The sequence below is a fragment of the Artibeus jamaicensis genome, unplaced genomic scaffold (assembly GCF_021234435.1).
Source record: "Artibeus jamaicensis isolate MK-2021 breed Jamaican fruit bat unplaced genomic scaffold, CSHL_Jam_final scaffold_537, whole genome shotgun sequence".
In the NCBI taxonomy this organism is placed as follows: domain Eukaryota; kingdom Metazoa; phylum Chordata; class Mammalia; order Chiroptera; family Phyllostomidae; genus Artibeus; species Artibeus jamaicensis.
This window is the reverse complement of record NW_026522047.1, coordinates 15,721,687-15,749,085: the sequence shown is the minus strand read 5'-3', so window position 1 is coordinate 15,749,085 and position 27,399 is coordinate 15,721,687. Positions and strand designations below refer to the sequence as shown.

General features: G+C 40.5%; 1 protein-coding gene across 1 annotated transcript; it reads right to left on the bottom strand.

Moving 5' to 3' along the window:
- Window positions 1-437: 437 nt before the first annotated feature.
- USP38 (ubiquitin specific peptidase 38) lies at window positions 438-27,125 on the bottom strand. Its single transcript, XM_037126061.2, has 10 exons — window positions 25,938-27,125; window positions 24,009-24,144; window positions 18,675-18,804; window positions 16,861-16,962; window positions 12,790-12,948; window positions 10,508-10,701; window positions 7,709-7,802; window positions 6,929-7,035; window positions 4,495-5,851; window positions 438-1,645 (listed from the first exon to the last, which is right to left on the bottom strand). Exons 1-10 carry the CDS (start codon window positions 26,617-26,619, stop codon window positions 1,484-1,486), a joined length of 3,123 nt encoding a protein of 1,040 aa, XP_036981956.2. The 5' UTR covers window positions 26,620-27,125; the 3' UTR covers window positions 438-1,483.
- Between the last annotated feature and the right edge of the window lie 274 nt (window positions 27,126-27,399).

Genomic DNA, 27,399 nt, shown 5'->3' with positions numbered 1-27,399 from the left:
TGCTTGATTCTGCAAAGAATTTCTGGTTCTTAGCTAATCCAGTCAGTTCTCTGGGTGACTGGAAACTTGGAAGTGGGGCGCGGTGGGATGCAGATGGGGACTGTCGTTTCGTATCACTCCCATTAAAAGCTTGGGGAAAAGATAAACCCCAAATCACCGAAGACCATTCTTTCCTCAACCTGTTTTCAAAATAAATGAGACCAATCTTGAGAACCATGCACAGCCATGCAGAGTTGAAACCTTTAGGAAAGTGGGACAGCGGCGTTGCTCTGGAAGGCTGCGTCCTCGGGACTCAGGAGGACTGGCTTGTTTCCGCTCCCGGCAAAAGCAAGCGTGGGAGGGTAGCATCTGACAATCATTTTAACGAAAACGATGAAATAGAAACAATGGTGCAAAACCTCAAAGGAAAGAAGGAAACCCAAATATACAACTCTAAATATACGTGATCAATGTTTAATATTTCGAGGAATAAGTAACAAAATCAAAAAAGATTTTTTTTACTTGACTACGTTCATTTCCTCTGAATTCTTCTAAGAGTTAAAAACAAACTATCACACACCGATTTAGAACCATCAGATTTTACTTCAGGAAAATCTAATACCTTTCAAAAAGTTATAATTTTAATGTTAGCACAAAAAATTACTTCCTAACATTTCATTTTAAAAAAGCTTTTCCACAGCCAAAGACCCCTATTTTTGAATTACAGTACTGCAAGGCACATACAGAACTCCTCCTTCAAAACACACAGAAGACAGACTCCCTGAAATAGAATTTTAAAATTCTTAATTAGAAATACTACAAAGTTAGCAATTTTCAGGTAAAAATGTTGCTCCTCTAGGATCATGCACCTTTCTTAAAAATCGGTTCAGCACAAATGTATAAATAATCCCTTTAAGAACATCCGTCTGGGAAACGCAGACGCAGTGATGCCGAGGGGAGCACTGAGCGCACCTGAACAGGACTCCGGCCTGACCGGCCGTGTTATTGCCTTCATCGGGGACCACGTCACCTCTAGTGTTCTCAGAGATCTGAGTGTGACGATGGGGTAACTACACGGGGAATAAAGGATTTCCTTCTTAAACAATATTTCCTTCACCTCTGACATAATTCTTTTATAAAGGATGCTAGATGAGTTATATTTTTTCATTCAGTAAAACTGAGGATAGAAGCCTTTAAATGCCTCCACTAAATGCAATGCAGCTTAATTAGGGACCAGGTACACACTTTCCTCAGAAAATTTTTTGGTCGAGCATGTCTAACCACAAAAGCAAATGAAATTCTGAGAGGTAGATTTTTTTCCCATGATGCATTTCGTTAGTAAATGTATGGTCAAGAGAATAAAAACAAGCACTGAGTGTGTTTTCTTAAAGTATAAGGGTCTAATGAAAAGAAAAATAAAAGATATGATTCTTACTACAGTCTGACATTTTAACAGTCATAGTGCGGGATGGTTGTGACCAGTGCATTTTGGACTCTCTCAGGATCAAAAGACGAGTCTGCTGACAGTATTGAATCCGCCTCCGCCCCCTCCGCCCGTCGGGCCGCAGCTTCCAGGAGGGTCGTTGTCGTCGAACCCATTTGGCCGAAAGGAACAGGAGGCAGAGGCAGCTTGCAGTGCCCGGGCTCGAGCGTTCAGCTCTTGTTCCTAAAATTAAAATTAATGGTAACAAAATGAGAATGCTGAATACAATGGATGGATGTTATCTACGTAAATATTTTTAAACTGCCTTCATCCTTAGTAACATCCCTCACATCGCAGTAACTGTAAAAACACTGACCACACTAATCCTTTCCAACTCTAAGTACAGAATGGCGGATGGAGCAGACGAGGCAGAGGGCAGCAATCCTGGCGGAAGTCTCCGGAACACCGGGTCCTAAAGGCTGTCTGTTTCCACATGGACTTCCCAGAAGAGGAACCTGAGGCCCACGGTCCTAAAATTCCTCTGCAGCAATGTTACAATTCTTGTTTCACTTATCAACACATAAAAGAATGGATTTCACTTTGAATACAGAGGATGCTGAAATCAAAGGTTATGACAATGGACTGACTGCCTACTCTGCATGGAGTGGGGCTCTTCTGGAAGTGTCTTACAGTCTAAGATATCAATAATGACAGAAGGTTGGATTTTTCTTCTTTCCTTATAATATTACTAAGTAAAAGTAAACATCGCAAAACACTACTGAGGAAAATAGAGCCTATCTTCTTGCTGTAATACTTAAAAGTTTTCTCTATGAGACCATTAAAAATGTTACCAGGGATCATATTCACTTATGTGCTCAAGACACACATTAGGTGCTCAATAAATATTAATGAGCCCAGGTTAGACAGAACACTGTTAGGCTCTTAGCTGCAAAAGAGGAAAAAGTGAATAAATTCTGGCAAGTTCATTTGGCAAATTATAAACCTGGGTTCTAAAAACTGGCATAAACTTCTTGGAAAAAAATATAAAATATTCTCCCAATTTTCTGGGAAAGGGTCTGTAACTCTCAAATGGGGTCACGTCAACCAGGTCCAGAAGCCACTGCAGCAGCGTCAGCCTTAACCTGTTGGGCACGACCCCACTGAAGAGCTTTCAGAGTACAGTCACCATTAGTAACAAAAATTGTACCATATTCTATTTTTTAAGCTAAAAGTCCAGATACTTTCCTCCACCTGGCAAGGTAATGGTAATATTATTATATAATTTCTAACTAGATTTTTTCTGTTAGAAATTGAATAGTTAAATATTCGTTAAAATTAAGATGTTAACTATTAAATAAAATTAAGTTTTAATTTAGTGATATCTCTTTTGCTTTACATGACTTGCCAAGCTGAGGCGTGAGATGAAATTTAGAACTGCACAATGCTGAAAAACCAAAGGACAGTATGTAACACTTCTCCCTTTACAGTGACGATAAAACCGTGATGTGGCACATCCCACTCAAGTACTATACGGCTGGGATGTGACGGGGTAACTGACAAGGCAGAGGGAATCAGCGCTACGGTGCAGAACAAGTAGGTGTTGCGGTTTGAGAGCGGGCCGGCATTCCCACCCTAGGAACTGGAGCAGTTTCTCAACTTCTTGAAATCCATCTCTCCTCTGGTGATCTCACCCGGTCACTGATACAGGAATAAGCTGCATAGTTCCAAAAACTCCAGACTGCACTGGGTCCTAATCTCTTTATTCACATCATAGGGACTTTCTATCTCAGCCTGCCCTCCACCCTCACTCTGCCTCTGTAACGTTAAAGGATCCTACCTGGCGCTCGCGTGCTGCCCGGCGAGGGCGCGGCTGCACCCCTTCCGTCCCCGGGCTCACAAGCCCTCTGACTGGGCGTGAGAGCCGTTGTGAGTCAGTTCTAACAAATACTGCGAGTTTCTGGGGTTTTTTTTCTGTATTGTTTTTGTCACTCTCTAGTACATTGCCACACTCTTCTAAAAATTTGTCATATATCATTATTTGACTATTTTATAATACAGTAAGTTTAAAAACTTTTGAGAAAAATTCCCTTGAAGTCAGTGAAATCAATGCTATAGTGGCCCCTTTCTTCTCTTACACTGTCTGTTTCTTTTTTTTTATTATTTAGTTATTTTTCTTTTTTTTTTAAATTTTATTTAGTTATTTTTCAAGTACAGTTTTTTGTCTATTTTTCCCATCCCACACTCCCCCGCCCCTTGCTCCCCACCTCCCTCCCATTTCCACCCCCCTTAGTTCTCGTCCCTGTGTCCTTCCTATTTGTAGTTGTGGGACTTTTAAGCAAAAATTTTGTTAACTTTTGGATTTAGCTGGTTAATATACTACAATTTCACTTGTAATTTACTGCTGGTCCTTTGAATCAACAGAAACTTCACAGGTTTCAAAGAAAAATATTTTGAGCAAGATCTTTACTAACTTGAAAGTATTAAAATCACTAATTCCTTACAAAAAGTATAGTTATAAGTCAATTCAGCTTATATAAAACATTTTCCCATGAAAGGTTTTACTTACAAATTGTCTGTCTTCTGGGTTTCATTGTTCAGATCCTTAAGTAATATGAACATGCTTTCTTTACACGTTCTGCCTTTAGTGTTCTTTATCTTATCTACCTGATATCAACAAACAGCCCTCAAATACTCACACAAAGATCTCGAAGGAATAAACACCAAATTTAGCAGTTGTTTCCCCAAGTAGGTGGGACTGAAGGGAGAGGGAAAATACTTCCATTTTATTCAACTTTCCATATTTCTGTGTGGAGTGATTTTATAATAACCCCCTATTTTATCATTGAAAACAAGTAAAGTTTTCGCTACTGCACCTATGACTTTTCATAACTCACCACATTAGAAAGTAAGAGAGTTTAGTTATATAGGATGAGCCCATTTCATATAAACCCAGTTTCAAATTTCAGAATTACTACTCTGTACATTCCTTGAAGATGTGTTAGTTGGATTTCAAAATTAGGATGCTCATTTCACCAACTATCAATTGTTTATAAATATTTTTCCCAAATGAGGAAGGTGTATTCCCAACTCACCTGTAAGTACAGTATATTGTCTTTTGTAATAGCGTCCATGAGTTCTTTCTGTAGAGGCGGGTCTCCGTTCACCCAGAGTCCGCTGGTTGAAGTATTACCACTCAGAGCATCAGTGCCGTTCTGTTTTCTATACAGAAGCACGTAAGCCGTGTCCTTCGGGAATCTACTCGTAATTTTCTGGACTGACTGAAATGAAGTAAACGTCACTCTGCTGTCGTTAAATAAAAACCACTCTTTTGATACATCCTTATTTTCCAGGCCCTGTTCCATAACCGCACTGGGACTTTCTAGTAAATGACTTGGGGAGGGGGCCACCACCCGAGCCTCGGGGCGGCGGCACAGCTGGTTCCAGGGCTCAGTGCCTGTGATGCTTCTGGCGTAAGAATAGTAATGCCCGCTCTCGGAGGAGACGCCGGAGTGCACCACCACCGAACTCAGCAGGTAGGGCACCAGTCTGGGGCAGCGCTCCTCCTCAGTCCCGGAAGGCTTTAACTTCTTAGCTAGGTTCTCGCTAATGTCGCTCAAGTCAACGTCTACAGACCAACTTTCTGACAGCGAAGAGAAAGAAGTAGTCCTTTTGACTGGCAACTCCAGAACCAGTGGCAGTGACACGTTGTCTAAGATTTTCCTTCTCACATGATACTTCTGATCATAAGAAAATCGCAGGAGAGTAAGAATAAGGTACTCGGGCTCCTCCGTGATTTGCATAGTTTTCTCGGCGTTCTGCAGAGAGGCACAGCTTTCACAATAATACTGGTTGTCTCCAGTGAGAATCTCTGGAGCCAAAAAATAATTTAGTAAGTCAGTTACTGAAGGTGTGGCTTCACCCCCCAGTTTCTGAGGTACATCTTCATTTACAAAATTCTTGCTGGATTCACTCGGGACAGAAGTGCTGTCGGCACAGCAAAACTTATCAGGAGCACTGCCTGCCATTCTCTCGCTCAGGGCTGAGTCGCAGACAAAGGCCGCTGTCGCTGGACCATAACCACCTGGCTCTTCCGAAGGCCCAGATGCACAGGCTCCCACTGGACCCCCGTCCTGTGCACTGGGTGATGATGCTGGATCTTGAAAAGACAAGTTGTCCACAGAAGAGGAAGGACAAAAGGCAAGTGAAAGATCTGTAAAGGCTTCCACTTTCTGGGAGGTGCTCCTGCAGTTCAAACAACATATGTGAGTTCGCAGTTTTCCCCCAAACATGGTTTCTATCAAAGTCTTCTCACCATCACTGGTGTAAGGGGCCTCTGCCAGTGCCGCCGCCTGACCGGCTGCTTCCCGGAGAGAAGGCTCGGTGCATCCCAGACCTTCCGAAAGCCCGTGTGAGCACTGAGCTCTCAAGACCTTCTCTTCTTCGTGGAGCCTGCAGGAGAGCACACCGTTATACAGCTGCTTCAGGGGGGTCTGCGTGTCGTTTCTATTAAAACATACTGGTGACTTATATATAGAAATTATTTTATCAAATATAATGCTTAACTTAAACTCTTCTTTTAATCAAGAGGAATATTAAACAGTTTGAGAACACAGCTTAGAAGAGAAGCTATGGGCTACTGCTACCCTCTATTTCATTATACTACTATTTTATAGCCCTTGTTATGTTCTGGTTCATCACCTGTGCTTATTACCTGTCTTGTACATCTCTGCCTGCCTGGCACAAAGACGCCTAACCTGTCCTTAGCTGAGTGGATGAAAGGTTGTACATGTGAAGCGCCACTAACTGTACTGGTCAGTCATATAACAGAAGGGAGGCAAAGACAGGAAGATACAAGAAGGTAATAGGTTTTATTAGCCATTGGTAAGGAGACAATGAGATGCGCCGAACCCACCCAAATACGAGCCGGCCCGAAGACACAGCCACTGCACTGGTGGGTCTCAGGGCCCCTTTGTGCTCTCACCCAAGAGCTTTCACCCACATGGTTATTACGCCTGCCAATATTTACTGTGTCCAAAAGTGAGACAATTACACATTTATTACTTGTTAGTATAAATAACATTTTTAATGAAAAATAGCTGTAAAGGCTTCCACTTCCTTTGGTGAGAAGAATGGCACTGTCTCACATTTTGCATGTATTTCAAGTACTTGGCTTAACAGAAGACGGCTGGATCCTATCTGCTCGTGTTCCATCTCATGTGATGTGGTGTTCTGGATAAAGTACACCTGGGCTCAACCACACACACACAGATACACAAGCAGAAAAGGAAAGACCCCGAAAGTGTTTGGGGAACCCGTAGGGGTCCTTGTGCCACACTTTGAGAACTGGTCTAAAGTAAGGGAAAATAAACCGAATTCATAATAAGAGAACACAAAAATTATAATAAGTGCCAGGTATGTTAAAAATTAACACTTGAAATACATCTCTAAAGCTATAAACAGTATTGTGTAGACCAATCTGTTCTGAAAGAACGCGATTCCGACCCTAGCGCTGCACACCCTGTGTACCTGTCCAGCAGAAACCGGAGGTACTCGGAGCAGTCCTGCTGCGACCTGGGCGTGAACCAGGGGGGTCTGGAGGCCTCGAAGAAGATCCGCGGCGCGTATGCTTCTCTCTTTTGATGTCGGTAGAGACAGTACAAGGAAATGATTTGCACACCATGAACCAAAGAAGTGAAATCTTAATAATATATGTTTAATCAAGATTACTGAAAATTACATTGCACTTGACCTTTACTATGAGCTGTCAAACATGAAGGCAGATAAATTAGTTACAAATTCAGTTCGATAAACTTCAGTCATAACTTCTCATTGTGCAGATGAGGATTACGATCCACAGAGACTATGGGACTTGCCCAAGGGCATACAGCTAAATTAGTGACAGACCACATCAGAACCCAGGTCTGATCCTGAACATGATGCTTGAGGCATCCTCCCCCATGATCGTCGTGTGCTGGGGTCCACAGGATTATTTTAACTGTTCATTACAGTGACAATTGGTCTATTTAGTATCTATAAACAATCAGAGTTTCTCTATAGTGATTAGAACAATAGGTCAGCAAGAATGGAAAGCAGGAGGAAGAAATACAAACTTAGTGCACATCCTGACTTTAGGCAGCACCTCTGCAGCATTTCTAAGTGGATTGGTTGTTCCGGGTGAGATTTATGTTAGTTCATCAGTTAAAAAGGGCTTACCAAGTTTGGGATAATGGGAACTTTAAAGAATATTACATTAACATGCATATTATGTATATGCACATATATAATGCTACATACACTTACACTCACCTGTGTATGAGCCAAAAAGGCAAAAAGATGCTGTAATTTTTTCATTAATGAATTGCACCCATTTAGATTTAAAGATAATACTTGTCTCCTAAAACTGAAAGAGAATAAAATACAATTTTGTGAAAATGCGTACACACAGATGCATTTTAAAAGCTAAAAGAAAGTTAGTTCAAGGACTTATCCTCAGAGCACAACCTCTCTTGCCCGATGGCCCTTTACCTGGCAAAGCCGCCCCCGCAGCGTGGGGCGCAGGGAGGGAGGACGACGGCCCGTGAGCCCTGGCTGCACGGCCTGCAAACGGCCTGCGCGCCTTTCCTCTGTTCTGGGTCATCAAGTAGCAATGGATTAAACTGTTGATTAGTAACCTAAATTTACATTTGGGTTATTACTTAATAGTTTAAATTCTTTCAAATTTGCATGAAATAAGGAGACCTCGTCACTAAAGCAGTCTATGAAGTTAGAGTGATTTAAAGACTGTGTTACAGGAACACTTGGGTGTCCACTTGGAAAAAAATGGAGTTTGGTACAGTTTACATCCTCGCAAATGCCAGCTGGGGTGATAAGCTGAATGGAACAATATAGAACTACTCAATTATTCAAAAAAGAAAAGGGAAAATTTAGAGAGGGAACTTATTCTAAAATTCACACTCTAAATGAAAAATAGCAGATCTGATTACATAAAATATAAAATTGCAAATAAAACACTCTGCAAATATGAACTGCACAGAATGAAGAAACTGAAATCACTGTGAAAAAGAAAAAAGACACAAGAGAAAGGTACACAAAGGTAAGAATAGATTATACAGAAAAGAAACACAAGTGAACAATATTGACGAAAAGTAGGAAAAACTCTGTAATGGTTAGCAAAATGCAAATTAAAAGACATCTTCACCCAGACTAGCAAAAATTTCAAAGACCGCTAAACTTTAAGTTCTGCTAAAGGTATGAGGTCAGAGGTACGATCATGTGTTAGTGCACAAGTTCAAATACTGTAGCCTCTCTAGAGAGCACCTGGCACGTCCTAGTCAAAGAATACACTCACAGGCACAGCGGCTGAGAGAGGTTCGTTATGAGCAAAACAAGCTAATATTCATCAACAGAAGTAAGGTTAAATAAATCATGGCAGACCTTTTACTGAGAAAGACATGGTTCTGTCACTGCCCTAACATGGGGATACTTCTCCATACAAATCATTAAAAGATAAAAAGTAAAATCAAATAGCTAGAAAATATGTAAGTAGGATTCTCTATAAATATTTTTTTAATTGCATCGTTTTTGTATTAGATAAAATCTTGTAGCTACAAAAACAGATCTGGAGCAATGCACACAAAACTTAAATTATCTTTGGAAATGGAAGTGTCTGATTTTTTTTATTAAAAAATTTTATTTTATATACTTTTAAGTTCAACTTTTAAAAAAACCATGAAGGATTCACATGTTTCCAAAGAAATAAAACGTGCTGCTGGCCTTCTCTGACACGCTGGCATTGGACTGTTTGGTAAGCGGCCCTGAGAACTGCTGCGGCCTGTCAAGACCGACCGACCCGAAGGAACCCCCTGTGTCCCCGCTCCCTCCAGCGTCTGCAGGGCTGGGCCTGGCATCACTCGCATCTAGGCACAGACGTTTTCTTAAAAACAAACAAAAAAATCCCAAATACAAACCAACCAAAAACCAAAAGAAATACTACACCAAACAAACACACCATAGTGTTGACAGTATACAGAGTGGGGAAAACAGTTCAAATGTGACTTGAATTCCTGTTTTTTTTAGTATTCCTCAGCTGGGTAAACTCTGCCTTTAGGAGATTTTAGTAGACAATTATTTTTGCATATAGTGTAATTTGATTTTTTGATGACTGGGATGAGCATTGTACATGGCATGTGTAAGTAGGTTTACAGTTGTTCATATGGAAAATAATGCAATAATTAATAAATAATAATACAAGAATAAACTGTGTTTTGGTGCTCAAAACTGTAAATCTACTTTTAGCCAGACCCTGTATTTTGGGGTCAGGAAATAAAATAAAGCCAACCCTTCATCTTTTAGTTTATGGTTCCTCTAGGAAGACAGAACAACTTACAAAGACTTGGAACTCAACTTGTGAGCCTCTTTAGTCAAGTCCCGTGAACCCTGTATTGGTATTGAAGAGAAAAAGCCAACCGTGTGTCTGGCTTTAGGACAGTCTACTTTTACAGACAGCATTCACATGCTAATGACCTCTGATTCCTATTTGCTTGGCTGTAAAAGAAAATGAATTTAAAGTAAATCTGTAAGGCAAAGGAACATGCCTCTTTTTACACTTGTTCAGTATCAACCAACTTGGGGTGGAAAGCAGAGCGGAACTTTCTTTGGCAACACAAAGAAGTTACTGATCTGATAAACTGCAAATTATCTCAAGCAGGAAAAAACCAAATAGGAGCCCCTCCAAAAGACACACAGGTTTAAAAAAATACACTGTCTTACAGGTAATAACACACCACTAATTGAGAACACCAACTCTTTGGCATAAAAATCAATCCCTCAATTGAGTTATACTAATAAATACTAAGAGTAATTCACAAGATTCCATATATAATACATAATATATACATAAAAATAGAATTTATGTAAGTTAATATTTTAGTAGTTCCTGAGCACTAAAAGCAATTTTCCTGAATATAAGACAATTATATGAAAATATTAATATTTCTGCCATTTATAAGCAATAATATGAAGGCAATCTTACTATTATACATTTCATCAACATGCATCAATTTCCACAGTTAAAAGGAAAATACAAAGGTTCAAATTTAAACTTACTCGGTGGCCATAAACAATGCTTGTATAACACTGTTCATATAACATGTATTTCCTAGGTTAATAAGACCAGTTTTCCCAGTTTCAGATTTTCCAGAAAGTCTAGACAAGCAAGATGCCAAAGCGTTGGATTGAGAAGTCCAGGCACTTTGATTGAGAATCAATTTAATCTTCTCTTCACTGGGCTTAGGAAAGTCCTGTAGACCACAAAGAAGAAAGTTTTAAAATATGAACTGTTTTTGTTATTAATTAACATCATAAAGAAGATCCTTCCGCTGATATTTACTGTATTTTGTCGTGTGTAATGTGCACCCACATTTTTGCCCCAAACTTTCAGGAAAAAAATCTTTCTATTTTTTAAACTCAATTATTTACTTATTTATATTTAGATATTTGTCTTTTGTATTATAAAGAAACTTTAGCATTTATTTTTGAACATTTTATGGTATAAGAAATTTTATGTTACAAATAATTACAAAACACAAGAACAGATACAAAGAACCATATTTTGCTGAGTATAATGCTCACCCACATTTTAGTGCTGATTCCCAAGTACAATTCTCATTATACATGGGAATTAGTACACCCCGTGTATATGCATATATTGGTCATCAACCAATCAAATTACACTATATGCAAAAATAATTGTCTCCTAAAATATACTGAAATCTCCTAAAGATTTCAAGAGTTTATCAGGCTGAGGCATACTAAAAAACCAGTTCAATTCATTTGAACTATTTATATTTCCTATTTTCCTGAAAAATGTTTTAAAGACTTTTGGGATCAGAGAGTAAACTGCAGTGCTATTCAAAGGCAGTAGAATAAGGACTTAAATTCACCTCCTTTTCATTCACTACTAATATTTACCCAGTATTAACTCTCATAAATAAAATCTCAAAGCAATCAGGGGTAAAAATGAAAACATCTAAGTACAATGACCTCTGACTTTGAGAAATGAAACTCAATTTCATGTTTAACCATTCTGAAAATTATTACAAAATGAGATTCTTCTTAACTTGTTTTGTAATTAATATATGAGATAAAATGTTTAGAGTAAGTGATTTCAAATATGAGTAGAGCACTGGAGAGCAAGTACAGCTGGGAGAACCATGAAGGCTTTTTTGTACTGCTATTACCATCTGGTACTTACTGGCACCTTAGAAGGCAATTTCTGAAGGAATTTTAATCTGATGTTTGTTGCTGTTGTTGACAGCTATTAGAAAGTGCTTTCCTGAGTTCAGAGCAAGATCCTTGCTTCTTCTGAGCCTATTTCAGTCAATACAATTTTCAATGTGAAAAGCACGAAGAATAGCAATCAATTAACAACAGTGCCACCTTCCACCTATGGACACAGTGACATCACAGAGCGAGATTAACATGGCTGTCGAACAGCTCCTATTCGTGAGACGTGTACTTCTGCAAGCGTCACAGGTCATGCCAATGGTATGTGCTCATCGCTGAACAGCGCTGTGTTCGGGGCTCAACCAATATCATTTAATCTAGCTAATACACAGTAAAGAGATAATGTTTTTATTCATTTCAGATACAGACGTAAAGAAAATGAGACCTTATATTGTTTCAAACCTCAAAAATAAGTGCTATTAATAGAACTGGCGTAGGATGACTTGTGGTTAAGTCTGGCTGAGGCAAGTCCTCCAGCTCTTTTGCTGCACTCCGATCATGCAGTGAGTTCACTAGAAGCAAAGTGTGCTTATTCTGACCCATTCTTCCAGAAAAACGGCAGTAGTGCTTTTTAGATCCACCGTGTACACAAACTTACAAAACAACGTAAGTGCACAAATAAGTCAATTAAGATTCTCTGAAATATGGACATTCATGAATTGTTCATAGCTAAAATGGAATAAAAAACCAGCAAAGAAACCAAAGTCAAATATTTTATTAAATTGTCTTTCCTTGATTCTAAGGTGCATCTGACATCTTTTAACCCTTCTGATATTGCGATGCACTCTGATGTAGGCAGACACTTAATATAGCGTTTCTTTCACAAATTTCCTCAAAAGCTGTTAGAAATGTAAAGACATGCCATATAACTGATGGTATTCTAGAGTTGAACATGGTTATTAATTTAGATTAGTTATGGCAAATAAGAAAGAGATTACCCACTAAATATTAATGAACCCTGATTTCAACTGCATTTTTCACAAATAAAAAGCATAATACCATAAAGCAGTAAACTGAGTAGCTGGTTATGGGAATGTTTTACCACATTCCTCTTTCACATCATGTGCTGCAGACCTACCAACAGTGGTACACTATGATCATACCTTTATTGCTTCCAGAATAGGTTCGTAAAGATCTGGAAATCCAGAATAATGATACATCATACAGTGTATCAATTCCGTTAACTGCACCAAGAAGGCTGTACTGGAAGGTAGGCCATCACTTCTCAAGGAGTGAACCAGATTAACTACATGAGGAACAATCTGAAGAGAAAAGAAGACAAACATACAAGTTATAGAAATTGGCAACAAATAAAATCCAATTGTTACACAATCAGCACATACATTTCTGTTTGTTTAGCCACAGGCTTTTTCTAAAAAAAAAACTGAGAAGTAAAACATTTCTGGAATATCAAGGAAAATCCAGTTTTCAAAGTTACATGATTATAATTCCACATAAGATCCCTCTTTCCATCCTTATTCTCCACCTAACATAAACTAAGGCACAAAATAGGAGCCTTAAGTCTCTGCATTCTCAAAAACGCCTTCCACTGTAAAATGTTAGGGCCATTACATTACCAGACTGTTAACAGGAACACACTTGTGAAAGGTGAACCTAGAATTAGCTTAAGAGCTCCATCTAGTGTGAATTTTAGATTTTTCACTTGAAAGAATTACACATACTTTGCACATTTAAGTTTACCTTAAAAAAAAAGTCTTCAAAATACCTTATGCACGTAACCAAAATTATAGCTCAGTGTACAGGAATACCTGTCTTTCACATAAGCATAGGGGTAGTGTCTTATGTTAGCTAGCATGGTTATTGTTACAAAATGACCTCCATTCCCCACTCTAAAAACACAGGAAGCAGAAACTATTTTAAAGGAATTGGGATTAAAAATAAGAGGTAAATCTAAAATATTTATTGTTCATAAACATGTAGAAAACCGTTAGTGTTATAAGCACAATAATGTCCTATCCTTATAAAATTAGACTAAAAAGTCAATATAGAACCAGTCATACATTTAAGAGGTGATTAAAAAATAAAACTACTTTGCAGAAATGGCTCATTCCCTTAGTAGAGTGCTATACTCGTTCTGACTAATTATTAATCATTGGGTTGCCCAAAAAGTCTGTGTGGTTTTTTCTATAAAATAAAGATACATTTTTCATTTTCACCAATAACTTTATTGATTTGGTATTTTGGGTGTGTTGGTGATCTTCTACACCATAGAATGTTGACTGTTCTCAATCAATGTCTTGATTAGATTGCTATCAATCTCAGCTGGTCTCCCCAACCATGGGACATCGTCCAGCGAGAGAGCTCCAGCATGAAACTTCACAAATTACTTTTAACATGTTCAACCAGTCACTGCATAAATCTTTTTTTGGCATCTCAGTTGCATTTTTAGCCTTTCTTGAAATAAAAAAGCATACATATGCTGAAAATGTTGTGTATTTTCTTCTATCTTTAATATTAAAATGGCTATACCAAAATTCACCAATTTTGACAAGTTTTTAAAAAAATACATGCTGATATGACAGCTGTCACAACACAATCTAACAAAATTGTTTTGAATGAAGTTAAAGATAACGAAGCACCTACTATAGCCTTCTTACGGAAAAAAAAAAAAACAAACTTTTTGGACAACCCAATATAGTCTGGTACTATACATTTACACTTCATATGTAAGAGCATCTTTTATTTCACTTGTAGAACATTTTTTTGGTTGCTAACTAGTGATTAAAGTGAAGCTATAGCTCTATGGTTTTATCATTAAACAGCATCAACAACAATTATAGTAATATCCTAATCAACTCCCTTTCCTTCCCTAAAAAGAAAAACCATATTCTTACATTAACACCATTGTTTTCTTTCTGCTCTGTCTGGTTTACAATTATGCTTGAAGTCCTAAATCACATTTCAGCTTTTGTACTATCTTCTAGTTCCTAATGAGTTCATTCTACTGCTATCACCTCTCCACTTCTAAGCAAATCTGAATCACAATTCTGCTGCATATCTATCAGATATTCTCTAGCTAAAATAGGCAAAAACCAAAAAATTTTTTTCTTAATTTATTTTGTTTCCTCAGAAGTGAAGGAGGGAGAGAGAGAGATGCAAAGAGGAGAAAAACATTTAAAAAATGATTATTTAATTTACAATTCCACATCTTTCAAAAACTTTTCTAGTGTAAATTTGGTCTTTGTAACCAGGCAATATAGTTGTCTGCTACCGCATCCTCTACAGTCAAAACTCTCACCGACACAGCAGGAGACTACCTTCTTCACAGGCATTGTAACAGATCCATGTCCGAGCAGGCTGTTACCCTCTAAATGCTTGAAAGTTGATTTTTTTTTTAAATGAGCAAATATAAATACAGGGATTGGTCAAAAGTAGGTTTACAGTTGTACTTATGGAAAATAATACGGTAATCAGTTAATAATGATTAAGAATAAACTGTTTCAAGTACTCACAACTGTAAACCTGCTTAGCTTACCCCTGTATTTGTAGACATTATTGTAATACTCATTAGAGTTGCTATGTGAGAAAACGTATGTAAATTTATTTAGCTAGAATCTTTGATATTTTTACTTCCGTTTAAATTTTTTTTCCATTTGTAAAATGCATAGGAAAGCAACTTGGTCCATAGTAACACACTTAACATTAATCCTGGTTTGCTCTAAAATACCCTTAAACATACAACAGTGATGCTGATGACGCCGGGTTATTGCTCATCCTTCGGAACTCCTGAGTCCTTTGCTGAGTTATTTAGAGCTATAGGTGACGGAACTACCGCATGACCCTCTACTAGAGGCCAAGTTAATTTTAGCTCAAGTTAATTTTAACAGGTCAGACCATACCCAGTATGTAGATTTGATTTCATATGTACTTACTTCAATAAGCCAAATATTTCAAAGGAAACCATTTGATATCTCAATCACTTCCCCCCATCCCACCCGCCCCCTGCCCCAGAGACATTAAGGAATTTGTTCTATGTGAAAAGTAATAATCCTTAGAATGGATGATTAAGTTACGTTAGGGACTTACTTCTCGGAAATTTTGAAAGTAAACCCATTCTCAAATGGCACATGTGACTGTGCCCGAAGACAGGGACAAGTGATTGACCATTTCTTCCCACAGGGGACTTTGCGGGTGTGCCTGCTGTTAGCTCCAGTTTGAGTTCTGTCTGTCTTAACAGACACAAGATTACTGATTGATGATCAAGCTCAACAACTGGGGAACTCAGCTGCAGAAATCACACGTCCTGAGCGACATCTATGTGTAACATGTAGCCATTCATCAGCAAGGCTTACTTACCACAAAGCCTGTGAATTTTCCTTCCGTGGGAACGAGGCACTGAACAGCCTATGTCAGTATATGGTTCTCTGAGACTGGTTACGTTTCTAGCTAACAATCAACAATTGGAACCCTATACTTCTTCATCAGTCTCCTTTGAATTTGTCTGTGGTGGGTCGGGGCTCCTAGGAGTTTCACCTTGTGGACGCACGGATAATGAGTTCTCGCCCCTAAAACCGAGGAGCAGACCCTGGAGGAGGCGGGCTGCCAGATTAAGCACGGCTTTCCTGTGAGGCCCTCCATGAATGGACAGGTTCCCAAAATAACTTTCGTCATTTCTCACCTGCAATAACTGATCATCAAAGTATTAAAACGATTTAAAAGCAGCGATGGAGTTGGTTAAAAGTGGTGGTGTTCTGCACATATTTTAAAGGGGGAGCCAACAGAATCTGTAGGGTGTGGACTGAGAGAGAGCGAAGAGCCCCACCTCCAGGGCTGATGTCCTGATGCCTTTGGAATTCGACTGCAGTCAGTGGCTTTCAACCATTTTACTCCTACCTGTTCACGTGTGCGACAGACAACTATGAGGGACAATGACACGCGACATCTCCTGAGACATCTCATGCAGCACAGTAACTTTAAACTGCTTGTTGTGGCAACAAGCGGAGTGGTTTTGGTGAGATCCAAAACATTCTGAAAATACATTCTTCTGAGGGAAACCCCACCATCTCACGTTTCTAAGGAATCACGACGCTACGTGTAATACTTGGCCTCAGAACTAACCTACAGTCTTTTCACTGTATGCAAATGTGACTCAACGTTAAACTAACATTTTAAGACAAGGTTTTTCAACGTAGAAAGTGTGCGTCATAACTTACCAAGTGGAACGCCTCCGGAGAGTGCTGAAAACTGAGCAGCGTGTGCGAGAGAACTGCGAGGGCACCAGGTCGCACAAGAGGGAACCAAAGTCGATTAAAAACCTTCAAAACAACAAGACATGCACCTACAGAGTTTGTAAGGAAACCATTAACCCTACCAGTGGTTATTTTCCCGGGGCAAAAAATTACTTACACGAATATCCCCCTTCTTTCCATCATAACATGTGTTATTAAACTTCGGGAAAGGGAAAAAGTTGGGAAATAATACAATAAGAGATCAGGGGAACAAAGTGGCCTAGCCGACCCTTAAACTTTCTGATCAAGTGAAAATCTGTCAAATCACGTTTACGGACAGTAAATCCCCGGCCCATTATTCATTCAGTTCACTCGGCAAATATTTGAGCACCTGCTGTTGCTTAGCTCTGTTCTAGGCACTGGGGATACAACAGTGGATCAGAAAAAAATCTCACAGGGCTTGCTGTTGAGGACCGGGAGACAGGACAGAGACACAGAGGCAGGTGCTGTGAAGACGGGGCACGGTGAGTCGGAAACGCTGGGCCGCCAAGGGGTCTGCTATTTCACACAGGGCACCTAAGAAACGCCTCATGAGGAAGGCGGTGCCTGACTATAAAACTGGAAGGAAACGAGAGTGAGCCTGACAACCGACTACCCGGGAGAAGAGCGTGACAAGCAGGGCAAACGCCTAGCACCGCAGGTCCCGACGCCTCTGTGCCGGTGCACCGGAGACACAGCAAGGAGGGTACAGCAACGGGAAGCGCAGAGCCTGAGGCACGGATGGGGGGAGGCTGGGGGAGAGAAGCCGCCGTGGGCCAGGTCACGTAGGACCTGCGTGACCCCTGTCTGAGACCATGGGCAGGAGCGGGGAGGCCACTGCCGTCACAGCAAGGGCCGATGATGCCCTTGGACCAGGTGATGTAGCTGGTTAAGAGTGGTAGCATTGGGGGTATTTTTTAAAGGTGGAATCAATAGGATGTGTAGGCTGTGCGCTGAGAGAGAACGGAAAGAGGCAGGGGTAGCTTCAAGATGCTTGGTCTGAGCAAGTAGAAGGATTGAGCAACCACTTGAAATAGAGAACACCAGGCCTGGGAGGGAAAAAATCAAGAATTTTTTCGACTGTGGATATGTTGAATTTGAGATCCAAGTACAGACAACTGGATACATGAATATGGAGGTCCTGGAGGAATACTGGACTAGGAATGTAAACCTGGCAATTGTTAAGTTAGAGATGTACTCAGGTGTATGTTACAGATGTATGGGTGGGTGGACACGAGAGTAGACCCAACACGAAACTCTAAGGCGCTCTGAACTTAGATCCACTACAGGAGACTGAGATGCCAGTGAACTAGGACAGAAACCAGGAGAGTCGTACAAGGTCCTGGAAACTAAGTGCGGACAGTGTTTCAAGAGGGCGCGACCAACTGTGTCAAACGCTGCGGCTGCCGGCAGGTCGAATGAGAGGGGCCGGGAAGCAACTCCCAAGTTTGGCGACAGTGGACAGCACTGGTGTCAGGGACAGTTTTGGCGGAGTGATCTTATCAAAAGCCTTATTCGCTGGTCAAGGGGTAATGGAGAAACAAGTTCTCATATCAGATATTTGAAAACAGCAAAATGATTTTGGTTACCTATATGTGAAAAGCGTTTTCGAGTCTACAGCCTATTTGAATTTATTATCCAAAACAAAATCGAATAAGAACATACTCAAAATCAAATGTTTTTAAAGGGGACAGCCCAAAGATAAAAAGACTGGTTCTGTAAGGTCATACACTCTAATCAATTTGTAAACTCCTGCTTACCAGTTCTATTTTCAGTAAAGTCACATCTATCAAAATAGTAAACTTCTGCACCGCTGCCAGCCCCTTCAGGAGCGCGATCACCCACGTGTCCACGTGTTGGGCCAGCGGCCAGGACAGCCAGTCGATCATCCTGGAAGTTGAAGACAGACAGAGGCATCAGTGCCGACAATATTTTAAACATTATTTCACTAGAAATCACAGGTTACAGACGATAACTACTCACTTTGTGACTCAATATTTACTGAGCTTGCTTGTGAAAAGCACTATCAAGATGTAGAAATGAATATAATAGGTGCTACAAGTACTCAAGAAGTTTGCAATTTTCTGAGCTGAGTTTCTTACGTATAAAACGTTTCCATAAAAAGAATTCCTGATACACTATCATTTCACATAAAGTTTTAAATTTATGCTATATACTGATAATAAGTATTAGACACACTTACTCTAAGAAGAGTGGTTTAAATATAGCAGTCTGAGGAGGACACATGGATATAAACCAAAATGTTTCCTCTCAAAATACGAAATGTACAGTTAAAAATAACTATTTCGAATTGTGACACAGGTCTCATCATCCCTGTGAAAACCTTACTAAACAAAGGCAAAAAAAAGGAAACTTCAAGTAGATAAAAGGGCCCTGAATGTGGAAATACCCTGAACAGCCTCACTTTGCGGTTTCTCTTCCTGAACACCGACCCGGTTAAATGGGAATAAGAGCAAAGTGATAGGCTGTGACAGAGACCACCAACCACCACGAAGTATGGCACCACCACAGGAAAGCGATGGGCCACGTGTTCACGTGATCTGAATCCCTGATCCAATCTGAGGGTTATATAACAAGAAAACAGTCCTGAAAACCACCCCCAGGATTTCAAAGTCAGAGTGATCTGGTTTAAAAGCCTCAGTGCCCCACTTATCAGCTGTGGGACCCTAAATATGTATGTAAATTATTTAACCTCTTTGTGTCTGCTTCCTCATCTGCAGATTACAGGTACACACACTATTGTGTAGGCTGATGTGAAGGGTGAGTTAGTTCGGGGTTGGCCAAAACGTTCGTTGGTATTTTCTGCGCGATGGCTCTGGTAGGACTTAGCTGTCTTTAACTTCATTTGAAACAATTTTGTTGGATTGTACTGTGACAGCTGTCATAGCAGTGTGCATTTAAAAAAAAATCAAAATTGGTGAATTTTTGTGTAACCATTTTAATATTGAAGATGGAAGAAAACACATATTTTTGGCATGTTATGCTTTATTATTCAAGGAAGGTAAAAAGGCAACTGAAACGTAAAAAAAGATTTGCATACTGGGTGGAGAAGGTGCTGTGACTGATCAAATGTGTCAGAAGCAGTTTGAGAAGTTTCATGCTAAAGATTTCTCGCTGGACAATGCTCCACAGTAGGGCAGACCCGTCGGCTGGTAACAATCAAACTGAGACATTAACTGAAAACGACCAGCATCATACAATGTGGGAGACAGACAACATAGTCAAAGTATCCAAATCGATACATTTATTGGTGGAAATAAAAAATGTGTCTTTTATTTTATGGAAAAAAAACTAAACTAACTTTTTGGCCAACCCACTATGTAACACTGGAGATACTTTAGTAATGTCTCTCTTCCACCATATACCAATACTGTGGCAATAAATAAATACAGTGATTGTACAAAATGTAAAGTATATATACTAAGTATGTAAACACAAGACCAAAAGCAGCTAACATACTAATATGTTAAAAAAAACTGACTTCTAATTGAAATAGTTATTTTCATTACAGCTAAGGTATAATTATCTACATTGACACTTGGAGTATCACCTTTATTAAGGTTTTTGATCTTAAGATTTAAATGTTCCATTAGACACTGAGGGTTGCCCCAAATGCATGGTGACTACACGTTATCTGTATGTCCCGTTTCTGTACACGTCTTGTTTCCCCTGTTTTTCTGGTCACCTTCCAACCACGATGGCTCAACGGCACTGCTGAAGTCGTCTGACAGCTGTTCCAAGTCCTCCAACTACTGTTAGGTTGGTTTTCATAAAAGTCTGTGGCCACTTCACATACATGAAATAGAAGCCAGACGCCTGCATTTCTATATAAAGAGTATAGTCACTGCAGCACTGTTTGTGTTATGGGAGAAAGGCAAACGGTCTACATGTCCCTCAATAAGGAAAGGGCTGAGTACACTATGGTACTGATACGGTGGAACATGCAGTTTTAAAGAATGAGACAGATCTATGTGAATCTACCCATGGGGATGTAACATGGGAAGATCTGAAATGCTGTTGAATTAAAAAAGAAACAAAAATACTAGTAAGTCTTTTGAAAACTGCTGTTTAACAGAAAACCATGACTTTTTTTTTTTTAGTATAAATATATACACACACAGAAAGAGGAAGAATATATGTGAGCACATATATTCTGCTCCCTGGGGAGGGGCATGGAGAGGGCGGAGCCACACTGGGCTCTCTAGAACCAGGGCCACAGGCCAGCACTCGCAGCAGCCCAGGTCCAAGGAGGGTACTGACTGGTAGAGAGGGAGAGTGGGCGGAGTGGAACGCCCCCCTGGAGCACGCCTCCTCGCTATCGCTGACCACCCAGCCAGCCATTTCCTCTGTCTTCCCCATTTCCAGCATCGCATTTCCTAAGGGGCATAAACTACTTCTTTCTATGGATAAAACGCAAAACTAAACATACAACTTGGAAATCTTGTCATTAAAACTGGGAATAGTATAAAAGGCCACAAAATAGATTTAATCTTACATTGTGGAGAATAAAACCAACTTTCCCTTTTAGCTGGCAAATTAAGGGCTAGTTCAGACTTCAGTTTTATTTGTTCCAATGTCCTAAAAATTGGGAAATTTCATATAAAAAATTGGACTTCAGGCTTCTTTACCATACCCCATGTCTACACAATCTCCTAACCACCTTAAAGGAAACTTCAAATCAGAAGTAGCACAAATTAGAAGCCACAAATATGAGTGTCTATTATATAACAGGTACTATGTTAAGTGCTGAAGATGTAAAAGAGTAAGCTATGGCTTCTGCCCTCAAATTGGTAAGAAAAGCCAGGAAAGGTGTCAGCAGCCACACAATTAGCACACAGGAGGACCAGTGTCTGAACTAAGCCCTGCTGGTGTAGGGGGCAATGCTTTTGACTACACTTTAGTTACACTCCTGCCCTGCTCCAATCTGATTGAAGTCGCACATGCCCAGCAGTGAGCCTGAGTTCTTTCTATGGTTCACTACAGTAATCGTATCCACCATTTACTGACTGCTATGTGAATTTTAAGGACCCTTAACCCTAATATACTGATTTAATTTCTTACTGTTTTAACCAAAGTTGTAATTTACATTCTTTGTTTCCTCCACTGAACCATGAGCTTAAGAGCAGTGATCTTTTTTTCTGTGGTTTTTAGTCTTTAATTGTTGATCTCTGTATCCCCAGAACTCATCCTAGTGCTCGGCACTGAGAAGGGGCTCAAATTTATTGAATAAATGAAAGCATTTCTTTCTATAGCTAAAAAAACTCCCCCAAATCCCCACCTGCCCCCAAATAACCGCCCAAAATAAAAAAAAACAAGCAACTTGAAAACCTTAAAAAAAACAACTAAAAAAACTGGTAACATTATGAAAGACCACAAAATAGATTTAAACTTAATTTGTGAACAAAACCAACTTTCACTTTCAGATGACAGGTTAAGGGCTAATTCAAGCCTTCAGCTGTATTTGTCCAGTTTGAAAAATTGAGAAAGTTCACATAAAAACCTGGATTTTTACCTTCTTTCAAAAAGTCACATCAATAATACTTAACTCAGATTTCCTTACGGCAACAAGAAAGTTGGAGTTGAGGATCAGCTTTCTCTATTAGATGGTGGTTGTGTACCCGTTCCCCAACTATTTCAGCTGCACCTGGCCTATTTACTGTTACTTATCTGGTCCTGTTACGGTATTTGCATTTCTTTGTATTACCGAAAAAAAAATGACAGTAAATCGTTAAGTATTATGTGTGGGGAGGTATGGAGTACAGGGAAGTATAAGTTAGAAGTATGGTAAAAATACACACTGCTATTCTTTTCAACTACATTTGTAATGTAATAATAGTTACTTTAGGTAGATTACATAATAGCATCATTTAGCTAAATTGGAAAGGCAATACAAAAATTGGATCACAACTTCCCATAGAAACAAATAAGTAAAAATTATCTTCCAAATATATTTTAAAAACAGAATAAAATCAGAAGTTGGATACCATGGCTGTCCTGAAAATACTGAAAAATTAAGACCAGGAGTGCTAAATGCCAAGGAGTAGAACTTGTATTTGAATCGGTAACTGGTAAAAGGCACTGAAGTTTCTGGATCAGAAGGGTAAAAATGAGTAGATCGGGCTGACTTGGGGAAGAGAGATAGGTCACCGCTAGCAAAAAAACCAAGGAGAAGACTCTGTTGCAATGTTATGGCATGAAACGAAAATTTTAGCTATTATTACCTAGGCGATAAAAGTGATGGACCAACTGATTTCTAATTTCACTTTCGCTTGAGAAATGTATAATTCTCTAAATCTTCCTATTTTACGTAGAGGTCAACATAATTTATGAGGCATCTCAAAAAGAGAGAGATTTTAGTGCTGTTGCAAGTCGCACTGATAAAGGAGCGTCACTGCCGAACAGGACACGAAAGGAGTTTCATAAGGAAAGAAGGAGGAGATAAAAATATTTTTCTTAAAAGTATGAACAATGAGGACTTTACATAAAGAACTGGAACTAAACCACATACAAATGAGAATTAATAAAATGATAATAATAAAGGGAGAAGTAAATGAAAAGAGATAATATGAAACAGATCCTAACAGTATAGTGTCATTGGAGTAGCTATGTAATAATATAATACAGAAAAATCAAAAATAATGAAGAACATTTTAAACAAATGCTACCAGTGTATCACTCAAAGCTCCTGATTGAAAGAGAAAGTAAAAGTATGTACTTAAGCAGGAAAAAAAAAGACCCCAGAGAGAAGAAAATAGGTAGCAAGAAACAATGAGCAAAGAAAATATACTGATAATCCAACCAACTTATGGTTGTAAAATAAATATAAGTATATGTATGTTTTTGGAAATCGAAAAAGCTGAAATAAACATGGATTTGTGAATTACTGGGATGCCTGTTGAGCCTGTAGTAAGGTAAGCAATTCATTCCAATTAATTTGGAGAATCTTTATATATTTGATTCCATGATTTCAATTTTAAACATTTCTCTTGAGTTTTTCATTCTTGACAAAATACAACAAAGTATCTCCACCTCCCAAATTCAAGGTTACCACCTGCAGTGTCATGAAGAAGTACCTGCAAAGGGCTTGGGTCATACTTGCATCTTTGACATTTGGATCCGTAGTAAGGCTCCTGATGAGAACTGTAATCATCTGAAGAGGAATATGCTGCACAAGGCTTGCCAATGCTACGGAAGGTTCAAATGATGCGTCTATTTTTTTAATTAAAAGAAAAAGAGACATTGGCAAGAAGGTTCAAGTGAAGTACTGAGAGCAAACAATGACCAAAAACCCCGAACATGTAATTGAAACAAAGGTGTCATCAGGAAGCAGTTGTTATGCTCCACCTCATCATGGGTCTCTAACATGAAAGGAATGTTACAGCAGAGATTAAGAGTGAATAGCAATGGTTGCTCATTTATAGACAGGACTGCTGCAATATAGGAACTCTTGTTCAGTATTGCCACATTTAGTCCACAAGTTACTTTACTTCCTTGCATTCTTTAATATTAAGTCACTGTCATGCTAAAACATTCACTTATAAAGCAGAAATGCAAGGCATTTAAATTCCCACGTCTGCTCTCCCAAAGTAACTTATAATTATTAATTACAGTAGTCTTTAAATTGTTCTCATTTTATTGAGACAAAAAGTCTAAGAGACTCTTAGACTCTTTTAGGATAAGTCTCTTAAAGGAAATTAAGGTGAATTTTTAAAAAAGATTTTATTGATTTATTTTTAGAGAGTGGGGAAAGGAGGGAGAAAGAGAGAGAAACATCTATTAGTTGCCTCTCCCATGCCCCCTTCTGGGGACCTGGCCTGCAACCCAGACATGTGCCCCGACTGGGAACTGAAACTGTGACATTTCAGTTCACAGCTGGTGCTCAATTCACTAAGCCACACCAACCAGGGTGAAATTAAGGTGAATTCTGAGGGGACTTTGCTTACACCATATAAAGATTAAGCAAATCCAAGGTGACCACCTTTATTGCTACGGGTGAAAAGTTCTGGAGAAATGTAACACTGGCTATACAAGAAAGATTTCAATTAAAAAAAAAACCCCAACTCACATATTTAAAATACATAGTTGGTAATCCCTTCATAAATGTACCTAATTCATCAGAAAGCATGGAGCTTGTTAAAACTCTGCTATTATTTCTGGTTCTCAAGATAAAAGTAGACCACCTCCTTCTCAAGTTCAGTCTCCATCATCAACCAGAGAGAACGGCTGTACCAAGTAGACAGGCCATGAACATGGTTCTGGATCTACTGTTTCACAACTCACAGAGCTGGAAGCTCCAAGTCCAACCAAAGAATGCGAATGGACAGGTAACTTCCTGGGTGACAAGGCATTTTTCTGGCTAAATGTCACTTGACCGCTCCCTGCTTTCTAAGGATGCAGCTGTCCCGCCATAACCCAAGTGAAAAAAACCCTCCTTAGGTCCTCACGATCTTTCCCTTCCCTCCTTCTAGCTGCAGCCTCTTTCACTGACACAACTGCAGACAGAAAATGCCATAGTCAGAAACTACATGCTTAACTAGGATAAGCCAGGAAATAAAACAAACTGCAGAGTCCATAAATAAAAAAAAAGGGGGGTTAATCAAAAAACAGGAAAAACTCATAAGACAATGATAAGGTTACAGTACAATAATAATATGGTAAAGATTATTACGCTGCATTAGTCACTAATAAATAGAAGCTTCATATAGCAGCTGTCACCCTCAAAGCATTCCAAAACTTGAGCAGAGGCTGGTTAATTAAGCAACTTGTTTAGTGCCAAAGCTCAAAGCCCTCGACCTTCTCCACCTTTAAAATAAAAACACAGCCTGTTTTTCAAAGTGGAAACGACAGCCTGAATAGGGTAGTGGCTGGGAATAAAATTTGGGATGAGGTTCTCTGACTTGCTCTCCATTAATATTCTCAGGGTAGGGAAGCAAACATGGGGTGTGTGGGGGAGACAGGCTGAATTTCCAAGAAAGTTTTTTTTTGGATATAACGACCCTTACCTGTAGAAGAAATGCTTGCAAAAATTTCCTGCAGGGATGGCAGCAGAGTGGAGGGCTCGGCCTTCCAGATGTTCTGCAGCAAGTTACTCACTTTTGTCACCTGAGAGACATACTCCCGCAGCTCTTTCTCCTGGGTGGACTGGCACTGGAAGTGGCCTATCGTTCGAACCAGCTGTTGGCAGAAAGTAATGGACAGTTTCCCCTTGGGGATGCATTGCACGAAGTCGGTCAGGAGGTCGCTCAGTCGGGCACACAGCTGCGGCTCCGGCCTCTCACACACCATCCGCAGCACCTCCACCTGCAGGAGGCTGAAGAGGTCCAGCACCGAGGGGCAGCTCATGATGAGCTTCAGGCCGTTGTGAATGTAGTCCAGGATGGCTACGTCCTTCCTGTCCAGCGAGTGGTAGCCCTGCTGAAGGAGGCCCAACACGAACGTCTTGTTGAAGAAGGACTCGAATTCGGGCCGGTGGTACCGTGCGTAGGCCTCCAGCACCTGGTGCCCCACCTGCCGCTGAAAGTGGTCCTGGCCCTCCAAGATGAGCCGGGTGGTCAGGTCAAACATGGCCTCGCACTGAGCCTCGTCTAGCCAATGCTCAGCCGACTCCACCACCTTCCGCACAATCACCCGCTTTAGGGACAGCGGGTGCGAAGAACTCACCAGGCCCTCTAAAATTTTGTCCATTGTCGCCAGGCTGCAAGGCCAGAAGGTAGGGAGCGGGCGAAGACAGCCCCGAGGTGGGGCAGGAGGGCCCCGGGGCGGAGGTGAACTTGGAGCACAGCAGCAGCGGGATCGACCACCGCCACCGCCGCCTCAGCAGCCACATTTATCGGGCAGGGGGGCCCATCCAAGCCCGGGTGGGAGTCGGAGTAGGCAGGCTCGGGGCGCGTAAGAACCGGCACCGCCCGCAGCGGGCCTAAGGAGCCGGAGGCCCGCAGTCTGCCGCCGTCCCGAGCCCGCGGTCCTTCTCAGCATCAGCACGGAGGAGCCAGCGGAGGTCCTCCGGCGGCGGCCAGTGCTTAGGGTCAGGGGCTTCGAGCCGGCAGGTGGAGGAAGCGCGTGTCTGCGTCCCGGGACAGGTGTGGGCGTCCGAGCTCCAGGAGATCTTGAGATGAAATGGGCCCTGGTTTGAGCCTGGAGCCGCTGTCACCGAGGGTGCCGGAGCAGCCGGGGAGAGGTGAACACCCTTGACCCGGATTCAGAAAGTCCAGCAAACAGGAAGTGACGGTGTTGGAATCTCGGAAAAGGCCCGCCCCTTCGTCCCGCCGCCCCGCCCCAATTCTTCCGTTCCTCTTCTCTGCACCTGCGGCGGCTCGTCCCTCCAGCGGGAGCTCAAATCCCCTCCCTTCTCCGCAGCCTTCGCTGTTGCGCAGTCGACTCCAGTCGAGTCGCTGGGCGACGCTCGCATCATTGGCGATCAAGTGTCGAGTCACAGGCGACTTTACTGGAGAAGGCCCGAAGCGT